The 22310-nt window shown below is 57.4% G+C and overlaps 2 protein-coding genes and 3 pseudogenes across 2 annotated transcripts, besides 4 other annotated features; all 5 read left to right on the forward strand.

Moving 5' to 3' along the window:
• Positions 1 to 22310: part of a sequence feature (areas not merged during assembly with more than two copies in the genome that could not be assigned to a particular haplotype) that runs on past the window's edge.
• On the forward strand, positions 295 to 10758 carry Tc00.1047053506393.90 (dispersed gene family protein 1 (DGF-1), putative; the record flags this gene model as incomplete). Its single annotated transcript, XM_810043.1, has 1 exon — positions 295 to 10758. One exon carries the CDS (start codon positions 295 to 297, stop codon positions 10756 to 10758), a length of 10464 nt encoding a protein of 3487 aa, XP_815136.1.
• Positions 5227 to 5282: a microsatellite.
• Positions 11482 to 11912: a mobile genetic element.
• Positions 11636 to 11657: a sequence feature (AT_rich).
• Tc00.1047053506393.120 lies at positions 12023 to 14875 on the forward strand (annotated as a pseudogene).
• Positions 15757 to 16785, forward strand: Tc00.1047053506393.143 (annotated as a pseudogene).
• Positions 16928 to 17398, forward strand: Tc00.1047053506393.166 (annotated as a pseudogene).
• On the forward strand, positions 20037 to 22310 carry Tc00.1047053506393.189 (retrotransposon hot spot (RHS) protein, putative; the record flags this gene model as incomplete). The annotated part of the gene is made up of 1 exon (XM_810044.1): positions 20037 to 22310. A coding segment is annotated over one exon (2274 nt), but the record flags the coding sequence as incomplete, so codon positions are not given.

Genomic DNA, 22310 nt, shown 5'->3' on the forward strand with positions numbered 1-22310 from the left:
GTGAAATCACTGGGCTGACTGCGTCTGCGCTTCTTTTTGTCGGTGGTTGTGTTTTGGTGGGGACTGTCTGTGGCCGGATGCCTCTGCGTGCCGCTGTGTTTATTTGTTGTTGTTGCCGCCTCTTCCTTTTCTGACCGTGCAGTTAGAGTTACTTTTGCTTTACCAGCACAACTATCGTTTCAAGGTGTTAGGAATTAATTGCCGTATTAGGACTAGTAGTATTGGGATATCGATTTATCGGAATCGTATCACTAGATTTTACATCTGTATAAAAGGATTTGCTAGACAGGAGGAATGGTCGACGGGTCGAGTGCGACACACCACGAGAGCCCTGCTGATACTTGTTTGGGTTGGTGGATGTGGTGTGCGGTGGGTGCGTGTCCGCGCAGCCGGCACCGTGTGTTGCGCATGGCCATTGCGGCTGTGCGTGTGGCGCTGCTTGTTCTGTTGGCGCTTGTTGCTGCTGCTGCGTGGATGCCCGCGGTGCATGCGGTGGTGTTGCGACTGCGGGGCGGCACGGTGGACAGAGCCATCACGGTTGGCCGCGCCGTGGAAACGGTGCTGATGGACGGCGTGTACATCACGAACGGCGTGGCTGTGGTGTTTGACGTTGCGGCGATGCTTCCCGGCGCGCTGCGCATCGACTTGAGGAACTGCGTGTGCGACGGCGGTGCGCAGATCTACGTGCGGGGCTACAGCGGCGAGCCGACGAGTGACCGGAGCCTGGAGGTGAGCGTGAGCGGGCTGTCCGGGAGCTACTGCTCGCTTGTGTTTGTGCACAACCTGCCGGCACACACGAACGTGACGGTCCGTGACTCGACGATTGTGACGCCTGGACCGATGCGCTACTCGCAGCTGAGTGGACTGACGGACGCGGTGGCGTCGCCGCTTGTGCTGCACGCGACGTCGCTGTTGCAGTCGCAGCTGCGTGTGAGCAACACTGTGCTGAGGTCGTTGCATGCGGGTGGGTCGGCGGTGTACGTTGGCGGCGGCGTGGACCTGCTGTCGAGTGCGGTGGTGCTTGACGGCGTGTCGCTGGAGGCGTTGGGCGGTCCGACCGCGTCCGCGATGCGTGTGGCGTCCTCGTCGATTCTCAGTCTGCGGAGCCACTCGGTGTTCTCCGTGACGAACGTGTCGGTTGTGAGCAGCGGCGGCGGCCTTGTGCTTGGCGAGCGCCTCGCGGTGTCCGACTCGGTGCTGCGCTTCGTGGGCGTCGAGGGGTCTGTTGCGTCGTCGCTGGTGCGCTGCGACGGTGGGACGATCGGTGACGGCGGGTGGCTGGACCTGCGCGACGTGTGGGCGGTGGGCGAGGCATCGTCGGTGGCATCGCTGTCGGGGGTTACGCTGAGCGGCGGCACCGTGTCGATTGCGCGCTGCGCTGCCACCGGCGCGACGCTTGTCTCTGGTCTGGCGATCACGAGCGGCGTTGTGTCGGTGCAGTGCAACCGTGCTGGCGGCCAGGTGCTGCAGGGCGGCGGCGACTACCGCTCTGCCGGCCTGCCCTCCGTGAGCGTGTTGCCCTGCGACGGCTGTGCGGCTGCGCTGGCGTGCTTTGATGCGCTGACGGCGTCGTTCTCTGACTGCGTGTGCAGCTGCCTTGCTGGCGGCTTGGGCGAGACGTGCCTGCCGTTTGACGTGCCGGCTGCGAGGTCCGGCGGCGGTGGTGGCGGTGCGCAGGATTGCGTGAGTGGCGTGACGCTGACGGAGTCAGTGACGGTTGGCGGCGGGCGTGCGACGGCGTGCTTCGACTCGGTGGTGTTCAGCGGGCCGATCACTGTGGCGGTGGACCTGCGCTTGATGGACGCGTTCGCTGACGCGCTGAACGTGACGCTGCGCCACTGCGTGCTTGCGGGCGGCGCGCAGCTGCGGATTGGTGGCCTCAGCGAGAGCACGGCGCGCCTGATGCCGCACGCCCTCGTCAACATGCCGAATTTGACGTCGCTGGAGGGCACGATCGTGCTGCATGGCGCGATGCCGCAGCACTCGAGTGTGCTGCTGACGAACTCAACGCTGCGTGCGACGGTTGGCGGGTCGCAGTACGTGCAGACTACCCCTGGCCACGCAGGATCCCGGCACGGCCCCGCGCTTGTCCTGGACGGCGTCCGTCTGCTGTCGACGCGGTTTGTCATGACGCGGTCTACGCTGGCGTGTGGCGGGGGTTCGTGCGCTGCGATCCTTGTGGAGCGCGGCCTCGTCGTGAACCTGTCCAGCGTCTTCTACATGGACAACTGCGCTGTCAATACGCAGATGCACGTGATGTACGCCCTTGCGTCGGACCTGCGTGTCAGCGACGGCTCCGTGTTCTCCATACAGAACAGCTCATGGAGTGTACCGAGCATTGGCTTCTACAAAGGCACGTGTGTGTTTGGGGACGTTGCGGTGGATGGCGGTAGCGTGCTGCAGATTGTGTCCAGCACTTTCCGTCTCAGCTTTGCCATGCTCATGGCAAACACGCTGACCGTGACTGGCGGCAGCTGGCTGGTGCATCGCGACAACGAGTTCCGCACCTCCTACGTTGTGTACGTGGCCAAATACGACGGCGTGGCGTTTCGCGATCGGAGTGTGTGGTCGATACTTGACAACAACTTCGAGTATGGCTCGTACTCGTCGACCATTACGCGTATGACAAGCAACTGGTTACCACCATCCGACTCGCGCCCGATCATCTACGGCATGTGCAACGAGGCAAGGGGCTCTCCTGTGACGGATTACGGAGAAGACCTTAATATTGGAGCACCCGTGACGGTGTTGGACTGTGGTGCGTGCACGGTGGACGCCGTGTGCTTTGCGGCGAGGACGAGCAGCATCAGCGGCTGTGAGTGTGTGTGCGCTGCTGGCGGCTACGGTGACACTTGTCTACCAGCTGTGGTTCCGGACTGCCTTGGGCCGCTCCCGCTCCCCGATGCGAAGGACACGGAGGTCCGCTGCGTGCACGGTGGCAGCATCCGCTCCGTGGACTATCCTGATCCCGGTGTGCGTGGTCTGTGCTTCGTCAACGTGACCTTCACCGCCGCGATCGTGCTGGACCTGTGGAGCTTCGACGCACCACAACAGATACTCAACATCACGCTGCTGCAGTGCGTCCTCATGGGCCTGTCGATCAAGGGGAGTGGTGCGCGCGTGCACGTGAACGTGACATCCTCGATGCTGGATTCTGGTGAGTTGGAGTTCAGGGGTGTTTTTGGCGCGAGTTCCCAGATACTGGTGGCGGGCAGTACGTTTGTGTCGAAGTGGAGCCACACCATTGCATTTCCGGAATTTTCTTTTGGTACGAACTCGACGCTGATGCTACTTGAAAACCGCATCGAGGGGAATCGGTACGCAGTTTATTTCACCAATGCTGTTGTCGTTGATGGTGGCGGGATCATTGTGAGGGGAAATACGCTGCGGACAATAGAGAAGGATGCTTACAGCTCGCGGTCTGCCCTTTACTTTCACTCCGTGGATTTGAAGAACGGCGGCTACTTTGACGTGAAGAACAACACGATGAACGCGGCCAAGGGCGTTCATTTTTTTGGGGATACAGTTGTGAGCTCCGCGGGGCTCCTGCGAGTGGCGGACTGCACGTTTGTTGGCGATACGGAGTTTTTTGATCCCACGCTGGTGTATTTTTACGGCTCGGTGACACTTCGGGGTGGTGCACAGTGGCGTGTGACGGGCAACAACGTAGGTGCCGCCTCAATAATAGGTATATCGCGTCACCAGCACAAAATACAGCTGTCAGAAAGCGGCACCGCCGTGGTGCTTGCAAACAACCGTCAGGTAGACGATAGTTATTCCTTTGCGAAACTTCTTCCACGGGGCACGATTGTGACATCACCCGCGAAGTTTGTGGTTGGATGCAACCTGCAGGGCGATGTGGAGGTGTCGTACGACGGTGTGTTTCCGGAGGGCGTGGTGGTGTTCAGGTGTGGCACATGCAACGACGACGCGGCGTGCTACATTCCCGGGACGGAGTTGGTGGACCGCGGCTCGTGCTCGTGTAGCTGCAAGGACGGATGGCATGGCGTGTCGTGTCTTCCCTTTGAGGTGCCCGAAACGGTTGTGCCGCCCTTGCCGGAGAGAGCCGTCGACGGCGACACGAGCTGCGTGGTGAACCAGACGCTGACGAAAATCACGCTGAACATGTGGAAGACGCACCACTGCTACGTGGGTGTGACATTCAGCGGCGTGGGTGCTGTGCTGACGTTCTCCTTCGACAGTATGCCGCTGCATCTCTCCATCAACATCACGTTCATTGGGTGCACGTTCCTTGACGGTGCCGCGCTGCAGTTTGTTGGGGGTGCTTTGGCGGCGGAGTCATCCGGCGTCCTGATCCGCGTGAGCCAGACGGTGATGCGGTCCTCTGTTATTTTGTTTGCACTTGCCTTCCCGCAGCACTGCGACATCGTCGTCACGGAGGTTGACGCGGTGCAGGCCTTTGAGGTCCAGCTGCCGGACACTAGGATTACCACATTGAGCGTCGTGATGTTGCGGAAAATTGTTTTGGCTGCGTCCTCGCTGTTGGTCAGCAACGTCAAGGCGCGTGCATTGAGGCAACGCGGGTTTGGTTTGCACTCTACCGGGACGCTGAAGCTGGTGGGTGGCAGCTCGCTGTACGCGCGGTACTGCAGCTTTGATAAATACACGCACATGTTTTACATACACAGGCTGAGTGTAAGTGACCGCTCTGTTTTTGCGCTGCTCAACAATAAGATGTCCTCCGGGACGAGCCTCTTGTGCCAGTACTACGGATTCGGCGTGTCGGATCACAGCGTGTTGCGCGTGGTGGGGAACAGCGGCTCTCTGTGCTACGTCATCCGTAATGAAGAATTGTGGAATGTCCGGGAGTCAAGCTGGCTGGACTGGCGCGACAACGACGTGGGAGTGGGTGCGATGCTCTACGACACTGGCTCCGCTTTTGTGAACATCGACGGCAGCAGTGTGGTGACGCTGACGGGCTGCAAGATGGGCTCGACGGGGTTGTCGGTGCCTCTGCTATCGCAGGCTGACGCCGGCTACCGTTTCGTTGCTGGATGTCTGACGGTCGCGGGACGTGTGGTGACGACGGCGGCTGAACTGGCGCTCCACGGCATCACCAACGCGACGACGGTTGCAGGGTGCGGGGAGTGCACGAAGGACGGCGACTGCTTTGCTCCGCTGACGACGGCGGTCGTTGACTGCAAGTGCCAGTGCGCTGCTGGAGGGCACGGCGATGTGTGCGTCCCGGCGCCTGTGCCTGCTGGCCCGCCACCAACAACACCACTACCACTACCGCCACCACCCACGCCACCGCCACCACCGGTTGGTGAGTGCATCAGCGACATGGTGTACCCCGAGGTGGTGCAGGCTGTGGGCGGCGGGCTGTCGTGGCTGTGCTACCGCAACGTGACGTTCAGCGGGGGCCGCATGAGCCTGACTGTGCTGGTCGGGGCGATGACGGGCGACGTGGTGAATGTCATGTTCGATGGATGCACGTGGAGGGACGGTGCCGTGCTGGTGTTGTTGGGCAACGCGTACGCCGCTGTTGGGTCGCTGAACATCGTCGTCACCGGCAACACATTTAGTGACGCGCTGCTCAGCCCGGAGGGTGTGTTTCCACCGCACACGAACATCGCGATCAGCGGGAATCGCTTCACTGTCACGAGGCTGATCCCTCGGTTGGGTTTGGGCATTTACAGGCCGTCGTGTGTCTCGATGAATGAGCTGGTGATCAGCAACGACTCCGCGGTGGTGTTCACTGGCAATGTGTTTCAGAGCGTGGCGGCATCTTCAAACGCCATTCATATTGTTGAATATGCGCTGAGGGTGTCGTGGCACTCCCTGTTTGCGGTGGTGGGCAACACGTTTCATATGGCTGGCGGTAACAGCACGCTGATACATCTTGAGGGGAATAGCCAATCTTCGTCACTGAGTGTACTGAACAATTCTGCTGTGGTGATCCGAGGCAACGTTGTGTCGAGGCAGCTGGAGTACTTCATGTTTTTTCTGTGGGCATTACGTGTGGAGTCTTTTTCAGCGGTCGTTTTTCGGGGAAACGACATGCAGGGAAGCTTGGCTGTGTTTTACTCAAGATCCAGTTTCCCTATCTACTACAACTCCTGGCTGCAGGTGAGCGGCAACCTCTGCCGTGAATCCCCATCGGCAGCTTTTCTCTTTCTGAACCCCACGGTGAATCTCCGTGACTCCACGGTGTCAGTGTCCGGCAACCGATTCATGTCCAGCGCTGGCACGCCGACAGTTCTGCGGATATTCACCGGGCCCCGCGATATCACAAACGGAGCGATTGTGGCTGCGTGCAACACTGTGAACGGCGAGGAGGGGGCTAGTTACGACATCCCGCCCGTGTACAATGCCACCATTTTGACATGCAGTGATCCATGCGCACTTGCGGCGTCGTGCTTCCCCGCGTACACGACGACGGCCTCGAGTGATGGCTGCGCCTGCACGTGCGCTGAGGGCGGCCACGGCGATGCGTGCCTGCCCGTTGCTGTTCCCGAGCCACCAAGCACCGACGGCGTCGACTTGTGCGTGCGGGACGTGCGTGTGGGTGTGGAGGTGAACGCCGTTTTCGGGACGTCGGTGTTGTGCTACGTTGGCGTGACCTTTGCGGCGGACGTCTTGGTGGACGTGGAGTCGATGTCGGGGAGCGTGCGCAACGTGACGCTGGTGAACTGCACGTTTGCGGGCGGAGCGAGCCTGTACGTTGTTGGGTGGCGGTCCGACCCGCCTGCTGGACAGCGCGTTGATGTGTTGATCAGCGGGCTTGAGTCGTGCTCCGGCGGCGGCGTGGTGGTGGCGAACCGATTTCCGCCGGGCTCGCGCGTCACTCTGGTGGACTCGGTACTGATCGCTGAGAAGTGCGTTGCGTACCGCGGCGAATACGACCTTGGCGACGCTTCCGCGTGCCTCGTGCTGCACAGCGTGAATCTGACTGGGAGCGTGCTGACCATTGCGCGCACGCATGTGGCGGCTGTGTTCGGTGACGCTGTTGGCGTGTTGTTGGTTGGCGGCGTGGCGCTGTCGTCGCGCGGTGCGCTGTACGTGGACGGGCTGTCGGTGCAGACGGCGCTGGGGCTGTGCGTGTCGGTGGAGGGCGGCGTTGCGGCCAGTGGCGGCTCCGTGGTGGCGTTTGTTGACAGCGACTTCCTGCTGTGCAAGCACGCGGTGTCTGTGGGTGGGGCTGTGAGCGTGTCGGGCTCCGCTGTGGCGCTTGTGCGGAACGACTTTTTGTTGACGGAGGACTACGCGGTGGCGTTTTATTCGACGGTGAGCCTGGCTGGCGGGTCGATGCTGCTGGCGAAGGGCAACGTGCACGACGGCGTCTCGAGGGAGATGCTCTACGCGGCTGGCGTCGTGACCGCTGCTGGGAGCACGCTGAGCTTTGTGCGCAACCGAGCGCTGCTGTCGCGGATGCTGTCGCTGAGCCTGTCGCTTGCGGCTGGGGCGCATTTGAGGGTGGCGTGCAACGACGCTGGTGGAATTGTCCTGTCGACGGCGGAGGAGTACGCAGCGGCTGGTTTTGGCGACGCTGGGAGCATCGACGTTGTTGGGTGCGACGCCTGCGACAGGGACACTTACTGCTACGCGCCCGGGACGGCGTCGGTGAGCATGAGGAACGGTGTGTGCGTGTGCGCGTGTGGCAGCGGCGGGTACGGCGAGGCGTGCGTACCTGTGGGAGCTCCCGCACTGCCGCCTGCCGTGGGCACTGCGTCGAGTGTGTTTTTCCGCGAGGGCGTGACGCTGCAGTCGGCGTTCGTTGTGCCTGCCGGTGCGAGCGAGGTGACGCTGCGCCACGTTGTGCTGGACGGCGTGAGTCCTGTGCTCTACGTGCCGTGGATGGCGCGGGATGGCGTGCGGATCGTTGTGCAGAACGTGTCGCTGCTGAACGGTGCTGTGCTGTACGTGATGGGCGGAGGAGCGTTGCGCGGTGCGGGGGCGGCGGGGAGCGACGAGAGCGGGTCGGTGGAGCTGTCCGTGTGCGACGTGGAGGCGCTGAACGGTGCGCTTGTGCTGACCGGCACGTATCCCGCGGGGTCTGTGCTGACGGTGACGGACTCCCTGCTGGTTGCCGCGAGGCCGACGCCGCTTGTGTATCTTCCCGGCTCGCAGTCCTCGCCGTACGCACCGGTGCTGGTGCTGTCGGGCCTGCGGCTCGTGCGGTCCGTGCTGGTTGTGTCCGGCGTGGCCCTTGTGACCGTGATGACTGGTGGGCGGACGGTGGTGGTGGATGGCGCTGTGCTGGAGCTTGTCGGTGGCGGTGTCGCGCTGGACGCGGCTGTGCTCGGTGGCGACGTTGCGTTGTACGCGAGTGCGCGCGTGGTTGCGTCGGGGGGCGCTGTGCTGCGCGTGTCGGGGAGCCAGGCGTACGCCGCGCATGGGTTGGTGTTCGACAGCGGGGTGATGGCTAACGCGTCCGCCGTCGTGGTGAACGACAACGCCGGTGCGCTGACGGATGGCGCGCTGCTGGTGCTGCGGGGGTCGGCGTTTTTTGTTTCCGGGTCGTGGCTGTCGGTGCGCGGCAACAGCATCCGCGGCAGGCTTCTGTCTGTGCCGTCGTACCCGCGCAGTGTGGATCTCGTGCAGAGCACGCTGACGCTCCACGGGAACGCTGGAAGTGGGTCCGTTGTGATGGACGGCACCGTTGCCCTCGGAGGCGCCGGCCGGAAGTTTGTTGTGGGGTGCCTAACGCTCAACGGGCAGGTGCTGCAGCCGATCAACTACAGGTCCGCCGGCATCATTGGGGAATTCCGCCCCGTGGCGTGTGGCGTGTGCGACGCCGACGTGCACTGCTTTGCAGCTGCGACGAGGGCGATGTCGAGGTCGTGCGGCTGCCGCTGTGCTGAGGGCGGGTACGGGCGCGACTGCCTGCCTGTGTACATGCCGCGCGTGGACGGATGCAACCGCACGCCCGCTATGCCGCCGCTGAGCCACACGGCGACGCTGACGGAGACGCACAGCCCGACGCCGGCACCGACGCCGAGCATGAGCGCGACGCGCTACAGTCCGACGCAGTACGGGCCGACGGAGACACTGCAGGTGACGGAGACGGTGACGCTGTCCCCCACGCGGAGTCCGACGGCGTCGGTGAGCAGCACGCTGTGGTGGAGCGACGTGGCGTGCCCGACGCTCGCCGTGACGACGACGGCGGCTGGTGGGAGTCTGACGCAGAACGACATTCGCGGCGGTGGGAGCGTCGTCCCGACGCGGCTGATGGTGGCGCTGCCGCCGCCGTTTCGGTGGGCAAGCGACCCGCAGCTCGGCACGCACCTGAGCTTCGTGCCGGTGTCGACGGCGCAGCCGCGCGGGTTTGGCGGTCCGTGGGGAGCGATGCTGAGCAACGCGACGTGGGTGCTCGACGCGACGAATCCGTCCACCGTCCTGGAGCTGGCTGTGCCCGTGCACCGCGGTTACTTCATTGCTGCCGACGAGACGATAGTCATTCGCTGCGACGCTGCGGCGGTGTCCGGCGGCTGCAAGGGTGTGCTGCTTGGGTCCTTCACTATCAGGTCGAACACGCTGCCCGCCGCTGCCAGCGCCCTCTCGGCGATCACCGGCGTTGTTGCGGGTGCGGCGGCTGTTGCCGTGGTGGTGACCGGCGGGCTGGGCTCCATCCTGGAGATGCAGGCGCTCGGCGTGTTTGCGAGGATGTCGTGCGCCTCGGCGCAGGAGCGTGCGAGCACCGTTGCGCTGCCGCACTTCCTGTCGGTGTTCGCTGCCCTTGACCCGCTGTGGATGGTGGTGGGCAACGCGCTGCTGGCCGCTGTGTTTGGGTGCGTGCACTGCGGTGTGACGGCGGCCTTCCAGCGGTGGCGCGGCGTGGACGCGGCGAGTGCGTGGGCGGCGATGCGCTTCCCGAGCCTGACGTACGTTGTGGCGCACGCGATGCACCTCGGCATCTTCTTCGGCTCGGTGCGTGCACTGGCGATGCCCGGCGCCCGCGGGCATCACCGTGTGATTGGTGTCGTTGGCGTGCTGTACGGTGTGGCGTTCCCTGCTGGTGTGTGCTACTTGATTGCCCGCCACGTGGGCGCGAGCTTCACGAGGTACTGGCAGTTTTCGAGGAAGCCGCTGCACGAGCGCCTGCTGTACCCCGTCGGGTATTGGCACCCCGCGGCGCAGCAGCGGATGTACGGCGGCATGCTGACGAACATGAGGGGCAGCCGCGTGTACTGGTGCGTGTTCCAGCTGTCGGTGTTCTGTGTGATGGGCCTGATTGCTGCTGTGCACCCGCCCGTGGGAGGCTGCCACGTCCAGTACTTCTGCATGGCGGCTGTGCTGCTTGCGGGCGCGGGCGTGGTTGCCTTCACGAACATGATGCGCTCGGCCTTCCTGACGGTGGTACAGACTGCGGGCTTTGTGCTTCTTGCGGCGCTGTGCGTGATCAGCGCGGCCAACCACCTTGCGCCGAGCGACGGCGGTGCGAGGGCGTACGCGGCTATCGTGCTGCTGCTGACCACTGTGCTGCTTGCGGCCACTGTGTACAGCGTCGTTGTGTGGTACGCGGAGGACCGCCACTGGCAGGAGCTGCGTGAGCCGCGGCGTGGCGGACTGGAGGCGCTGCTGCGCGATGGCGAGGAGAGCGACGAAGAGACGCAGAAGCCCCACGAAATGACTTCATCGTCGTACGCCTCAGGCACCACCGTTGCGTCGTCGTACCGACCACCCGCGCCGCCATCACAGCCTCTGGCCGGTGACACCCGCTCAGACGCACTGAGCCTTTTTGACCGTGCGTCCAGTGCGAGCTGCAAAATTGGTTGTGCTACGCCGGAGAAGTAATGAATTTGTGCTGCTCAAGAATGTGGGCGCAGTTTTACCTCGAGTTGGAAAGTGTCTGCCCAAATAGTACCTCCACGTGGCGAGAGTGTACGAGGCTCCTCATGGATGCGGTATAACGTAGGTGCTTTTGGCAATGTGTTTACTTCTTTATTATTATTATTTATCGGATGCTTGGTTGATTGAGTCGTTGCTTTTGTTATTTTATTTTTATCGATTTTGTCAAGAACGGATTATCGAGGTATCGCGCTAGCCCAGGGCGACTGTGTCACGGGTGTGTGTTGCACGTTCGCCGCTGCAGCGCCCTCTCCGGATTTCGGGGTTATTATTTAGATTTTTACTCAGTAACGAGGACGTGTTCTGCGATGTTGGCTGTTGTGTGGAGCATTGAATTTATTTGGGAAAAACTTAGGGACAAAAAACGATAACGCCCTTCTGTGGCTTTCAATAAATGAAATTTGGACTTGTGCGTTGCTTGTCGATGAGGGAGGGCGTGGGGCCACTGCTGCTGCGCACCACAGCCACCCATCGGACTCCGCAACGGCGTTTTCGCTGTTTTTCTGTGCGTTGTTTCTATTTCTGTGCGGGTGCCTGCAATGACTCTCTCTCCTGCTCCCCGATGACTGTGTGGGAGGGCGTGCCTGTTTTTCTCGTTGGTTATGATGTTGTATAAAATGCGAAAAAAGAAAATGAGCGGAAAAGTATGCAGGCTGATGTATTTTTTATAGGAGCTTGTGAAAAGAATGATCGCGGGAGAGCTGGCTAACATAATTAATGTATGTTTATCCTGATAAATGAATGCATTCTTTGATATTTTCTACCGTATGAATCTTTTGGGAAGAACGCGACTTTGTAGGGGCGGGGAGCCGATAGAGGCCGGATAATATTTTTAATTTTATTTTGCCATCCCACCCATCCCCTTGATTCCCACCACGCGGCGGGGTCTTGTGGTTGGAGGATCCCAAAGTCTGCCACTTCGTAAGTAATAAATACTTCAGATCCTAACTGAGGACAAAGGACCATGCTGGTGGTCCACAGAATTCTGTATATTGAATGAGAATAAAACATTGAAGCAATTAACTAACGAACCTTTTTTCCTAACTTGTTTGGTTTCCATAGATAACTTCAGGATCCGGCCAGCGGCCCAGAGGATTATTAAGTGTTGTTTAACTCTCGGTCTCTCCTCTTTTCTTTCTTTCTGTCTTTGACCCTCCTGTGTGTGCATGCAACAAACACAAAGTTCAGCATTCAATGTGATATTCTCCCAATGGAGGCGAAAGCCGTTTCTGCTCCCACCAAACCACGACGCCGTCCTCGCAGCTCCCCGCGACAGTACGGGTGGACGGCAACACGGTGCAGTTGTATCGCCCCCAGTCCCTGAGGGATGCCGGATTTGCGGTTGCTGAGGCCTTGTTTGACGTCGATGTGGCGTTGGACGTGCCGGCCGCAAGTACACTCTTCCGAAAATTGTGTGCCACTGCCGCCCCCAACTTTACTCAGGAATGCCAGAACATGGTGGTCTTCAGCTACGGCGTGCGTTCTTCACCAAGGCGACAGCTCATGTACGGCTCTGCAGCTGGAGAAGGATGTGCTGCTTGAGCCATCACCGAATTTATTCGGCCGGGCGCCAAAAAGGGCATTTTTGCCCTCTCATGCCACGTCATTGGGCCAACACAGCACCGCGCAGACCTTCTTGACGCCGACAACGAGCTCGGAGCTATTATGGGCTCCGTGAAGGAGGGACCTCGTGTGCGAATGGCGGCGCGAATTCGTGTCTCATTGGCCGGCGACGCTCGAGCGGCGATGGACACTATCGTCAAAAACTATGAGAAATGATTTTTTCCCGTGCTGTGTGAAAAGCAGCCAACGCCTGAGCTGGAGGCAATGCCCTCGTATTTGCCCAACACCGTCGTTCTTCAGCTTTACCGCGATGATGGTGAGGCGGAGTTTGCAGATTATATGGATGCAAACTCCATGACATTTGTCGCCTTGGGAGATGCCGAACGGCCCGCTTTGTGTGGCATTGATGCCGCCGCGCAGCTACAATACGAAGGGGCTCAACGAGCACTGGTGTCGGCAGTAGGAATTGTCTCCAGCATTCGCCGCCGTCGTCTGTGCATTCCCTTCGGCATGTCAGAACTCAGTGAGTTGTTGCGCCGAGCGTACAACACGGAAAAAGGCAACCGCAACAATAGCCTCACTGGTTCTACCGAGACGGCTTTATTGACTCAAGCCTTTTCGGATGCCGTGTGGGCGGAGGAATCGTTCCATTGTCTCGACCGGAATTGGATCCGCCACAAGGGATCTTGCCGTTGACAAGTGGCGTCTTGATCAGGACATCATGGAGTTGCGGGATGAACTCATGATTGCCCGGACCGCGTACGACCACAGGCCTTGCATCTATGAGTCCAACAGGCCCATTTCAAGCATAAAGGAGGAAGAGATGAAGCGCGTCAACGCCATTCAGAGCAAGCGTGAGGAGGCGCGGGAACGGCAGCTGAGTGTGTTTTGCGAGCGCGCCAAGCATGAGGCGGAGAAGATGGCCAAAGAGCTTGAGCAGAGAGGTGGGGCCACGTTGGATGAAATTGAGAGGGCTCTGGAGGCGAAAAAGCGGGAGAGCGGTGCTCTGCAGGCCGACCGCGAAGGCCGCATTTGGGAGTGCGAGCATACGGTGGAGAAGATCCGAACGAGGAAACGGGACGAGGAGAGTGCCTCGGAGAGGTTGCGGCAGGCGACGCAGCAGCTGGAGCAGGAACTCGGCCTGCGGCAGAGCGCCATTGAGACGAAGAAGAAGCAACTCGAGATGGTTCAACTTGACGGGGCGAGGGGCGAGAGGCCGTCATGCGGGAGCGGCATTCTATTGAGGCGGTGCGAAAGACCGTCCGGGAGGAGCGGCGCCGCCAGCGGAGGCAGTGGATCCACCAGATTAAGGAAGTGAATGCAAAATTCCCGGAAGAGGTGCGTCCCTTGGCCGAGGAGCGGAAGAAGAAGCGTGAGCAGGCGACAGCCAAGGAGGACGTCGCCGAGAGGGCTCTTGCTGCCGACACCAAAACGATCGAGGAGTATTTGCCGAGGCTCATTTCCCTTGAGGACATTCCTGTGAACCCGGAGGAGACGGGCATCATTCGACGCCAGTTTGACGAGGTCTTCGCGCAAGAGGAACAGACATACTTGGCCGGCGCCGAAGAGGAACAGGCCCGCAAGGAGAGGCTGGGACGAGGACTCGAGGTGTATCGACAGCGTATGCTTGATGATTACGTGGCAAAGAAAAATGAAAAACTGCGTGACGCCGAGGCAACGGAGCGCCACCTCAGTTCTGTTGTGGATCAGGTGCTGAATTACTTACGCAACGGGATCCGCGTGACAAAGATACCGAGGAAGGGCAATGCTTGCAGACGCCTATATTTTCTCTCGGAGGACTGCAAACGTATTCATTACTGTGATCTGGACCATCAGGGATTCCCGTTAAATCGCAAACGGCCTTTAGTCACCACGTGGATATGTGACATCGAAAAAGTTCTCATCGGCCTCTCCACAACCTCATTTGTGAACTACAGCGGCGAGGCACAGCCGGCAAAAACACGCCAGGAGGCAGTTTTTGGCAATGGGACGCACCGCCATGATCCCACGCAAAACATCGCTCCGTCCAGCCTTGGAACAAACAACCACCGCGCATTCGCACTTTTACTTCGCGGTGGGAAATCGTTGGAAGTGGTTTGTGAGACTGGCAGCGATTGCGAGGCTTGGCCTGTTGCTCTCAAGCGTCTACTGCATTTGAGGACTCCTGCGGAAAGGCTTCTTGAGGAACGACGGGGTACGTGAAGAGACGCGCGTGCGCAGCCGAGCGATAATGACGTGGAAATGCGGTGGTGTGGCCCACCTGACATTCGCAATATGCGAGGATTTGTTTCTTTGGCCCCCGATGCAGTAACTCTTTGCGGCGAGGATCACATTCCGTCAGCCCTCTTCCTTCGGGTGGAACAGGAGCCGGCTGAAAAGTCTCAAAGGAGCACAATGACCGCCTATGACGTCCGAGTTTGCTCGGGCCTGGATCTCTTTTGCTCTGGCCGACTTTACGACTAATTGTGCGAAAAGCGTGTCGCTCCGCCTCCGTACTAATGCCGTGGGATCTTTTATTGTTTTTCTCTCTTTTTTTCCCCATGGCTATTTGTGGTTTTCTTGTGTGCTCTTTTAGATGTATTGAGGCGGCTGGTTGGAGAGAGGCTAGCTGCCGCACAATTTTGTGTGAAAGGGACTTTTGAACCCCACGTGTTTGGGCTATTAGCGAGTAAAGGGAAGAAAAAAGGAAATGATGGTCACCACCAGTGCTGCTGCTGTTTTTTTCCTTTTCTTTGCTGCCAGTTTTAAATGGGCTATCCATCATTTCTTGTGGGTGTTCCACACTCTTCTTCTTTTTTCCTCTTTTTCTGGATGCGTTTTTTTTTTTTAGCACCGCCGTTGTGGGGCCATTGCTTTGCCAACATGCATACGGGGGTGGTGCTCCTTCCCATAGATGTGCCGTGAAAAATATTAACATATTTTCAAATGCGCCGTGTGCTTCTCTGTGTGCACGTGTAATGTGGGGCCTAGGCCTCACTCAGGCAGGGGCAATGACATCTTTGCACCGTTGCGAGGCGGCCGACGGTGCGGTGCACTAGCAAAATAAACTGTGCGTTCCATATCACACAGACTATTCGCTGCTGTGGGAATCGAACACTTGTTTTTTGGTGAAACTACCATGGCTTATCCACTGGGTGCGATGCGTTGATTCGGCAAAGGGAACAGAAGGACGTCCTCTATGAGGTGTGCCTGTGGAGGGAGAAGTGAACTGCTACCTTGGTGACCATAAAATATTGGTATTTATCTGAAGCGAGGGGGCGCATCGCTGTGCATGACGAGACTTCATTCATACGGACGTGAGGCGGCGGGTAGAGGAGGCCAACGGGCATGAGCAATACGAGAGCGATGCCATTGTTGCCTGTTGAGATGATTTGGGCAGTGATGATGATAACGATGCGGGCGAACACTCTCAGGTAGAAACGCTCTTCTCGATGTCAAGGTATTAAAGTTGCACGGTAATGTGTCGCAGGTTGACCGGACCTCTTTTTGTGGGTTTTTCCGACACGTCGGTGGAGCTGCTCGGCGTTCTCCAAAAGGGTGTTCTGTTCTGCACAGGTGTGGCTGCCCGAGGATTGTATCCGCCACGGGCGGACTGAAGTGTGCACGACGATCCTCCGACAGATCCAGCGTGTTGTATTCACCGCACTGGACGGTCAATCCCGCATTGGCAACGTTGGGGACTCTCTGCTGTTTCTCATGTCACACGAGGCAGGATGCATCCCATGCGTGAGGACCCTTTATCGCCAAAGAGAGAGGGATCAGTGGCTCCTTACGGGAAATGAGGCGGGAGCAGCAGCAAATGGAAGAATGACAATACGACTCTTCTCTTTCCACCACCTGACGACGTTGGACCCAAAAGGCGGACCACATGTGAATGCAGAACACGACGCACTTACGTGTGCACTGTTATTCGACTTGTCGTGAAGCGGGATGGAGCCGTCAACGACTCACCTGGCGGAGATGCGAGCTGGAACGATGACCTCGCCAGAATTGCACCGTGTGTGCTCCCATCGTACATGCGGGCACACGCAGGGCACTTCACAGAGCCTATAAACCGTTTTTTAAATTTGTGTATGCTCACATTGGTCACGTCGCACACGGTTTCCTTTTTGGCAAGAGACCCGGTGATGTTTGGGCACAACTGCGGAGCTTTATTGGGGAGGACGCGAAGACCGCGAGAGAGGCGTCTTCTCTCGACACACAGGAGGGAGGAAGAGGGTGTGAGGGCTTTCGAGGCTGGATGCGACTGCAGTTAGAGGCACTTCACGATGATTGGCCGCGAAGCGTGATTGTGCGGAAGCAGCGCAGTGTGACGCGTAGTACTGCTGGGCGGGGAATTGAACGGAGGCTGGCACGGAGTGAAGAGAGGAGTGACACACTCACGAAGCAAGAGGCCAATGATGCAGTGATGTTGGTGAAGTGTTTTCCATGGGATGAGCTGAGATGCTTCTCCCATGGCGCTTAGCTGTGCCCGCGCCAGCCCGTGTTTTCTATCTTTTTGGCTCCACAGAGTGTCCAGGCTTTTGGTTCTTGCTTGCTTGGGACTCCTCCACCATGGGAGTCACGACGAACTATCGGGATGCCAAACCCACGGTAATCGTGGAATTCAGGGTGGCCAATCTGGATCAGTGAGCGGAGACCTGCAGCACCTCATTCTGCGGCGAGTACCTCACGCACTGTCACGGGTATCGGCACCTGTGTGTGTCTGCCCCATGACCGGCATTTGTATGGCGCACGCACTTTGCAAGGTGAGGGAAAGGGCGGGAATTCCCACGGGCACGTGTCTGCAGTCATAATGCGTAAATTGTGGACTTGTTTGTGCGGCAAGGCAGCATAGACTGGGAGTACACTTTCTAGCGGCGCGTGTTTGGTGACTACCGAGGCGAATGCCCCCAAAGGGACGTATGTGGGTGAAGCAGATGCACTGGATATGCGCAATGCCATGCTTCGTGACAGGGAGCGAGGCGGGAGTAGCGTGATTCCTCCTGCCATGGACCTATCAACTTTTGAGGAGTTGGGGTGAGGCCAAGGGGACAAGCGTGTGTGTCTTCACCTTCTTGCGGGAGGACGCGCAGAGGTTGTTTTTCTTTTGTTTTCTTTTTGTTGTCACGGTGCCTGCGGTGACGTTAATGGGGGGGTTTGTTCTCCAGAGGCATTCATTGTGCGATTTGTGCGTGTTCGGTGTCCAACGCTTTCATCACCACCAAATGGGGTGTTGCGCAGGATCGGAGTACATGGATGTGCGAGGGCATTGTGTCGCTCACCCGTAATAACACACGCACACAGTTTCAGCGCGTCTGATACGTCACGTTCTTCGGAACGATCGAAATCACTTGTGGGACATCACTTCATTTGCGGCGTCGGGACAGCGAGGGAAAATGGAGAGATATGCCGAGAACGCAATGCCACTCTATGATGCCGCAGGCTGGCGGCGACAAGGATCAGAGAGCTTCTACTCAACATTGAGAAGACGGCAGCACTCTGATGATCCGGTTTGCTCTGTAGGAACTCCTAATGTAGTGTACACCGTGTGGACCTTTTTGCTGCGGATATGCAGAGGGGTGATGTGGGGTGGAATTATTGTTGAAGGCAGCACGGACGCCGCCTGACCTTTATGGGAGGGATGAGTGCTGTTATTTCGTGCTTCCTGGCCTGCGTTGTCGCACTCATGCTGTGAGTACGGATGGCCACAGTAGTGGAGTTGAATACGGTTCAATGTGTGTTGCTCACGGGGACTGCGCGACACATGTTTTTTGTTGGGCTTCCCAAAGGAGGGGCGCATCGCCGTTGCGTGCTTCCCGCGGCAGTCCATTACCCTACGACTGTGCGTGCCGCCGTCCGCTGCGCCACTGCAAGCCTTTGCCATTTGTGAGAAACGGGGAGCGTGACTGCTGTGGCGGTGGTCGAACTTTCCCGAATTGGTGCTTTTGGTGATTCCACTTAGAGCGCCGAGCAGCGAGGGGCCGCACACGCCCAGGAGGTGGGAGTGTGTGCTACAGCCGCACCTGCGATTTGCAGTTGGGATGTGGCATGTTTCTTTGGTCTTTTTATTTTTGGTGATATGCGGGGCAGCGGTGTGTTGGCGTGTGCGGGCTGCTCATGGTTGCCGGTGTTGCCTTTCCTGCTGTTCTCCCGCTCCAGTCCTTTGCGTGCGACGGAACAAACGTTTTTACGGGCGTGTGGTGGGGCCGCGTTCTTGTTTGGAAAAAAAGCCTTTCGCAGGCATAATGATACTGCAGCCCTCCGTGCCACACAAGGCAGTGGGGAAGATCCTGGGATTTATTGGCGGGGTGGCACCGCACCCATGCCGTGTGGTCGATTTGTATTCCGCAATGCACGGTGATGGGGATGTGCGGTGACAACTTCCTCCAGTGGAGCGACACGAGCAGCACGGGGAGTGGAACGGAGGAGTGGTGGCTGCGTTCTTCCAAGTGATACGTGAATGGCGAATGCAATATGAAAGGCAGCGTCACGGCACTCTTTTGCCATGCACACCGCAGATATTTTCCATAAAGCATGCAAGCTGCACTCTTTTCTGTTGTGTGGGGGATTACCGTGATGCATCGCTGTTGTGGTGTGTATGATTTGGGGTTCTTGCGTGTGGCTGTTACTGCACCGAATACTCCTCCCACTTTTGTTTGTGTGTGTTTCTGTGTGTCAGCGTTTATGTGCCCACGTCCTCTTGCAGAGTGTGTGCGGTGACGGCGGTGCCACACGGGTGCGGGACCGTAGCGAACGGGGTGCGTGAGCGAACCCTCCGTGCACACCACGTTGTTGTTGTTTGCTCTCACCAACACTGTGCTGGGTGGATGAAATCCACTCGCCGTCGTTGCGGCGGTCCTCGTGCATGTGGTGTGCATCGAATACTGCGCCGTCACACTGTGTGGGTGAGTCGCTTGTTGTGGCCTCGATTCATGACTGTGCCTATTGTCTTTCTTTTTCTCATTCTCCACGTTGGGTGGCTATTGTTTAGATCTAACTCAAACTAACTAAGAAAGCAAGGAGAAACAATGTCTGGAAGGCCCGAGGAAGGACTTTACGGCAATTTGGAGAGTCAATCGTCCAATGTCTCGCAGGGAGGTCGGAGGAGAGCGAGGTCGGAATTTGAGGGTGACACAGATTACTCCTCTACGACTCGCAGAAGATTGGAGGGAATGTATCGACCGCAGTGGACCATGAGCAGCAGCGTAGAGGACATCCTGCTGGGTGGAACCACTAACAGGACCGACATGAAGCTGAATGATTTCCTTCGGAGCAACTTGGGCGAGGAGTGGGTTGTGAAAAGAAATGGGAACGCCACGATGGGGATTTTTGTTCAGAATCCCGAGACGTTTATCAAAAAGAAAGGGTTATTACACACAATAAAGGCATCGCCGTCATACCCAGAGCTGGAAAGAGAGCTGGAGGAAAGGAAAAAACTATTGGAGGCTATTTATAAACTTCACCACGAGGGTGTGTACTCTCTCGAGCAATGGAGGGACCATGAAGGAAAGGATACGGTCGCTCCACTTGCAAGGGAAAAACTAAACAGAGCACTCACTCAGGTACTGAGAGAAGAATGGTGGGAGGCAGGAGAAAAGGCAAGGCGGGACCAGCAACAAATAATATTTAACTTATCTGCTAAGATCGAAGATTTGCTGTTTGGAGGAAGAGTTCGCGTCATGGACATGAAGCTGAATGATTTTCTTGCGATGGAATTTGACGGCAGAGGCATTTTGCGCGCCAATCGGAATGTCTTACTGAGGGATTTTTTCAAGGATCCCACGAGTCATATCCGCGATGCGGGAGTATTGAATGAAATACGGGCAACAGGTGCTTATGCGAGGATGGAGGGGACTGTAAGGGATGAAACGGGTTTGGAAGAAGCTGTACGCAGGCTTCACCACGAGGGTGTGGTCTCTCTCGAGCAATGGAGGGACCATGAAGGAAAGGATACGGTCGCTCCACTTGCAAAGGGAAAGCTAAACGCAGCCTTCACTGAGGTACTGAGAAAAGAAAAAGCAAGGCGTGAGGAAGAAGAAAGGGCAAGGCGTGAGGAAGAAGAAAGGGCAAGGCGGGACCAGCAACAAATCAACTTTAACTTAAGTCTCAGCAATGAAGACGCAATTTTTCAAGGAAGAGCTCGCTTCTATAAAAAGAAGATGAATGATTTTCTTACGCTGGAATTGGACGGCAGAGGCGTCGCAGACACCAATCGGAGAGTTTTGCTGAAGGAGTTTTTTAAGGAACCCGCGAGGTATATCCATGATGCGGGAGTATTGAACGAAATAAAGAAAACAGATGCTTATTTGAGGGCCGAGAGGGCTGTGCGGGAGGAAATGGATATGGAAAAAGATATAAAGGAGCTCGAATATAATCATTTAAGCACTCTACGTGGGTGGTCAATAGCTTCTGCGGAGATAAAAGCAAGTGTTCATGACATCACCAAAAGTTTTTTGGATGCAGCCCTTGAGGAGGCGAAGAAACCAACGACGACGATTGCACCGATAGAAATGGAGGGATTGTACGAGTCTGTGTACAATGCGAGTTGGCATCATGTCGTGGAAGTCCCTGGCGGCGAGGGGACGGGAATGGAGGTGAGGGAGGGGAAACCACCGCAGTCATGGACGTACAAGGCAGTTAGCCGAACCCTCGAAAAGGATGACGGTGTAGAGCAATCCGGTGCACCGCGTCTCAGGCTGATGGTGCTTACCTCGGACGATGAATGGCCATACACGTGGAAAAATGATGGAAGGAATATTAGTGACTGCTATGTGGACTGTGAGGTGGAGCGAGTGTGGCAAACCGTCAAGGGCAATCTAACCGGATTGTTCAGCGCCTACGAAGGGACCGACTATATCCCCAAGCAGCATGTGTTGATTGGGACGCCCGGGATCGGGAAGTCGATGGGTGCCGGCTCGTACCTCCTCTACCAGCTTCTGCACTACGATGCGGAGAAGCTCCCAATGGTTGCGTACGTTATTGCGGATAGAAAATTCCTGTTTGACAAGACCGCCAAAACCGTGAAAAAATACGGTGAGGCGTCTAGTATCGTGGATATTTTGGACGAGTTTTCTGATCGTGGGGTGGAGGGGTATATTATCTACGACGTGGCAAAACCGGGTCATGAACCGCCTGATAGTTTGCCTTGCAAGGGATGGGGCATGATTGTGGTGACATCACCGAACGAGGGCAACTTCATAGAATGGGAGAAACAAAAAGGATCCGTACGAATCGTAATGAATTGTCCTGCGAAAGAAGATGTAAAGGCGATGTGCGTTTGTATGAATCGCAATGAGCCAACTGTGCAAGCGGGATACTGGAAAAAGGTGGAAGATCGAATGGATAAAGTGGGACCGCTTCTTCGCTACATCTTTGATTGGGGCACATACAAAGATCGGATTGACTCGTGCGAAAGTACAGTTAATAAAATGGTCTTGCCGGATACCAACTATTACTTTTTGGGGACTGATAAAATGTGTGAAGGTAACCACGTTTCTCACAAACTTGTAAAGGTCGTACGAGTACGAGGAGAAGATGATTCCGAAATGCCTTACAATGCACTGGTATCTTCCCACCTTGCAGAATTAACGTTATGCAAGTTGGCGGAGTTAATGGCACCGAATGATTTTATTTTACTCGTATTGGCCATCAAGGACGACCTCATATCAAAAGCCCTTGAAGATCATTCCTTGTTTGCATTTTTAAGTGAGGCCTTTGTAAATGCAATAATAACGAAATTCAGGGAGCTGAAACTAGAAAAAGGTGCTCCACCACACCGCTGTGCGTTGAGAGTGCATCCACATGAGTGCCCTCTCAAGCCCTGTATTTTACCGTTAATGGAAAAATTTAAAAAGAAGATCAATATAGAGTATCGGGTGCTGTACAAACCGGTGGCTCAAAACTTTCCGTTGGTGGACGCCTTTTTCTTTGTGAAGTCAAATCCAATGACGCTG

Source organism: Trypanosoma cruzi, genomic scaffold, assembly GCF_000209065.1.
Source record: "Trypanosoma cruzi strain CL Brener 1047053516491 genomic scaffold, whole genome shotgun sequence".
Taxonomy (NCBI): Eukaryota; Euglenozoa; class Kinetoplastea; order Trypanosomatida; family Trypanosomatidae; genus Trypanosoma; species Trypanosoma cruzi.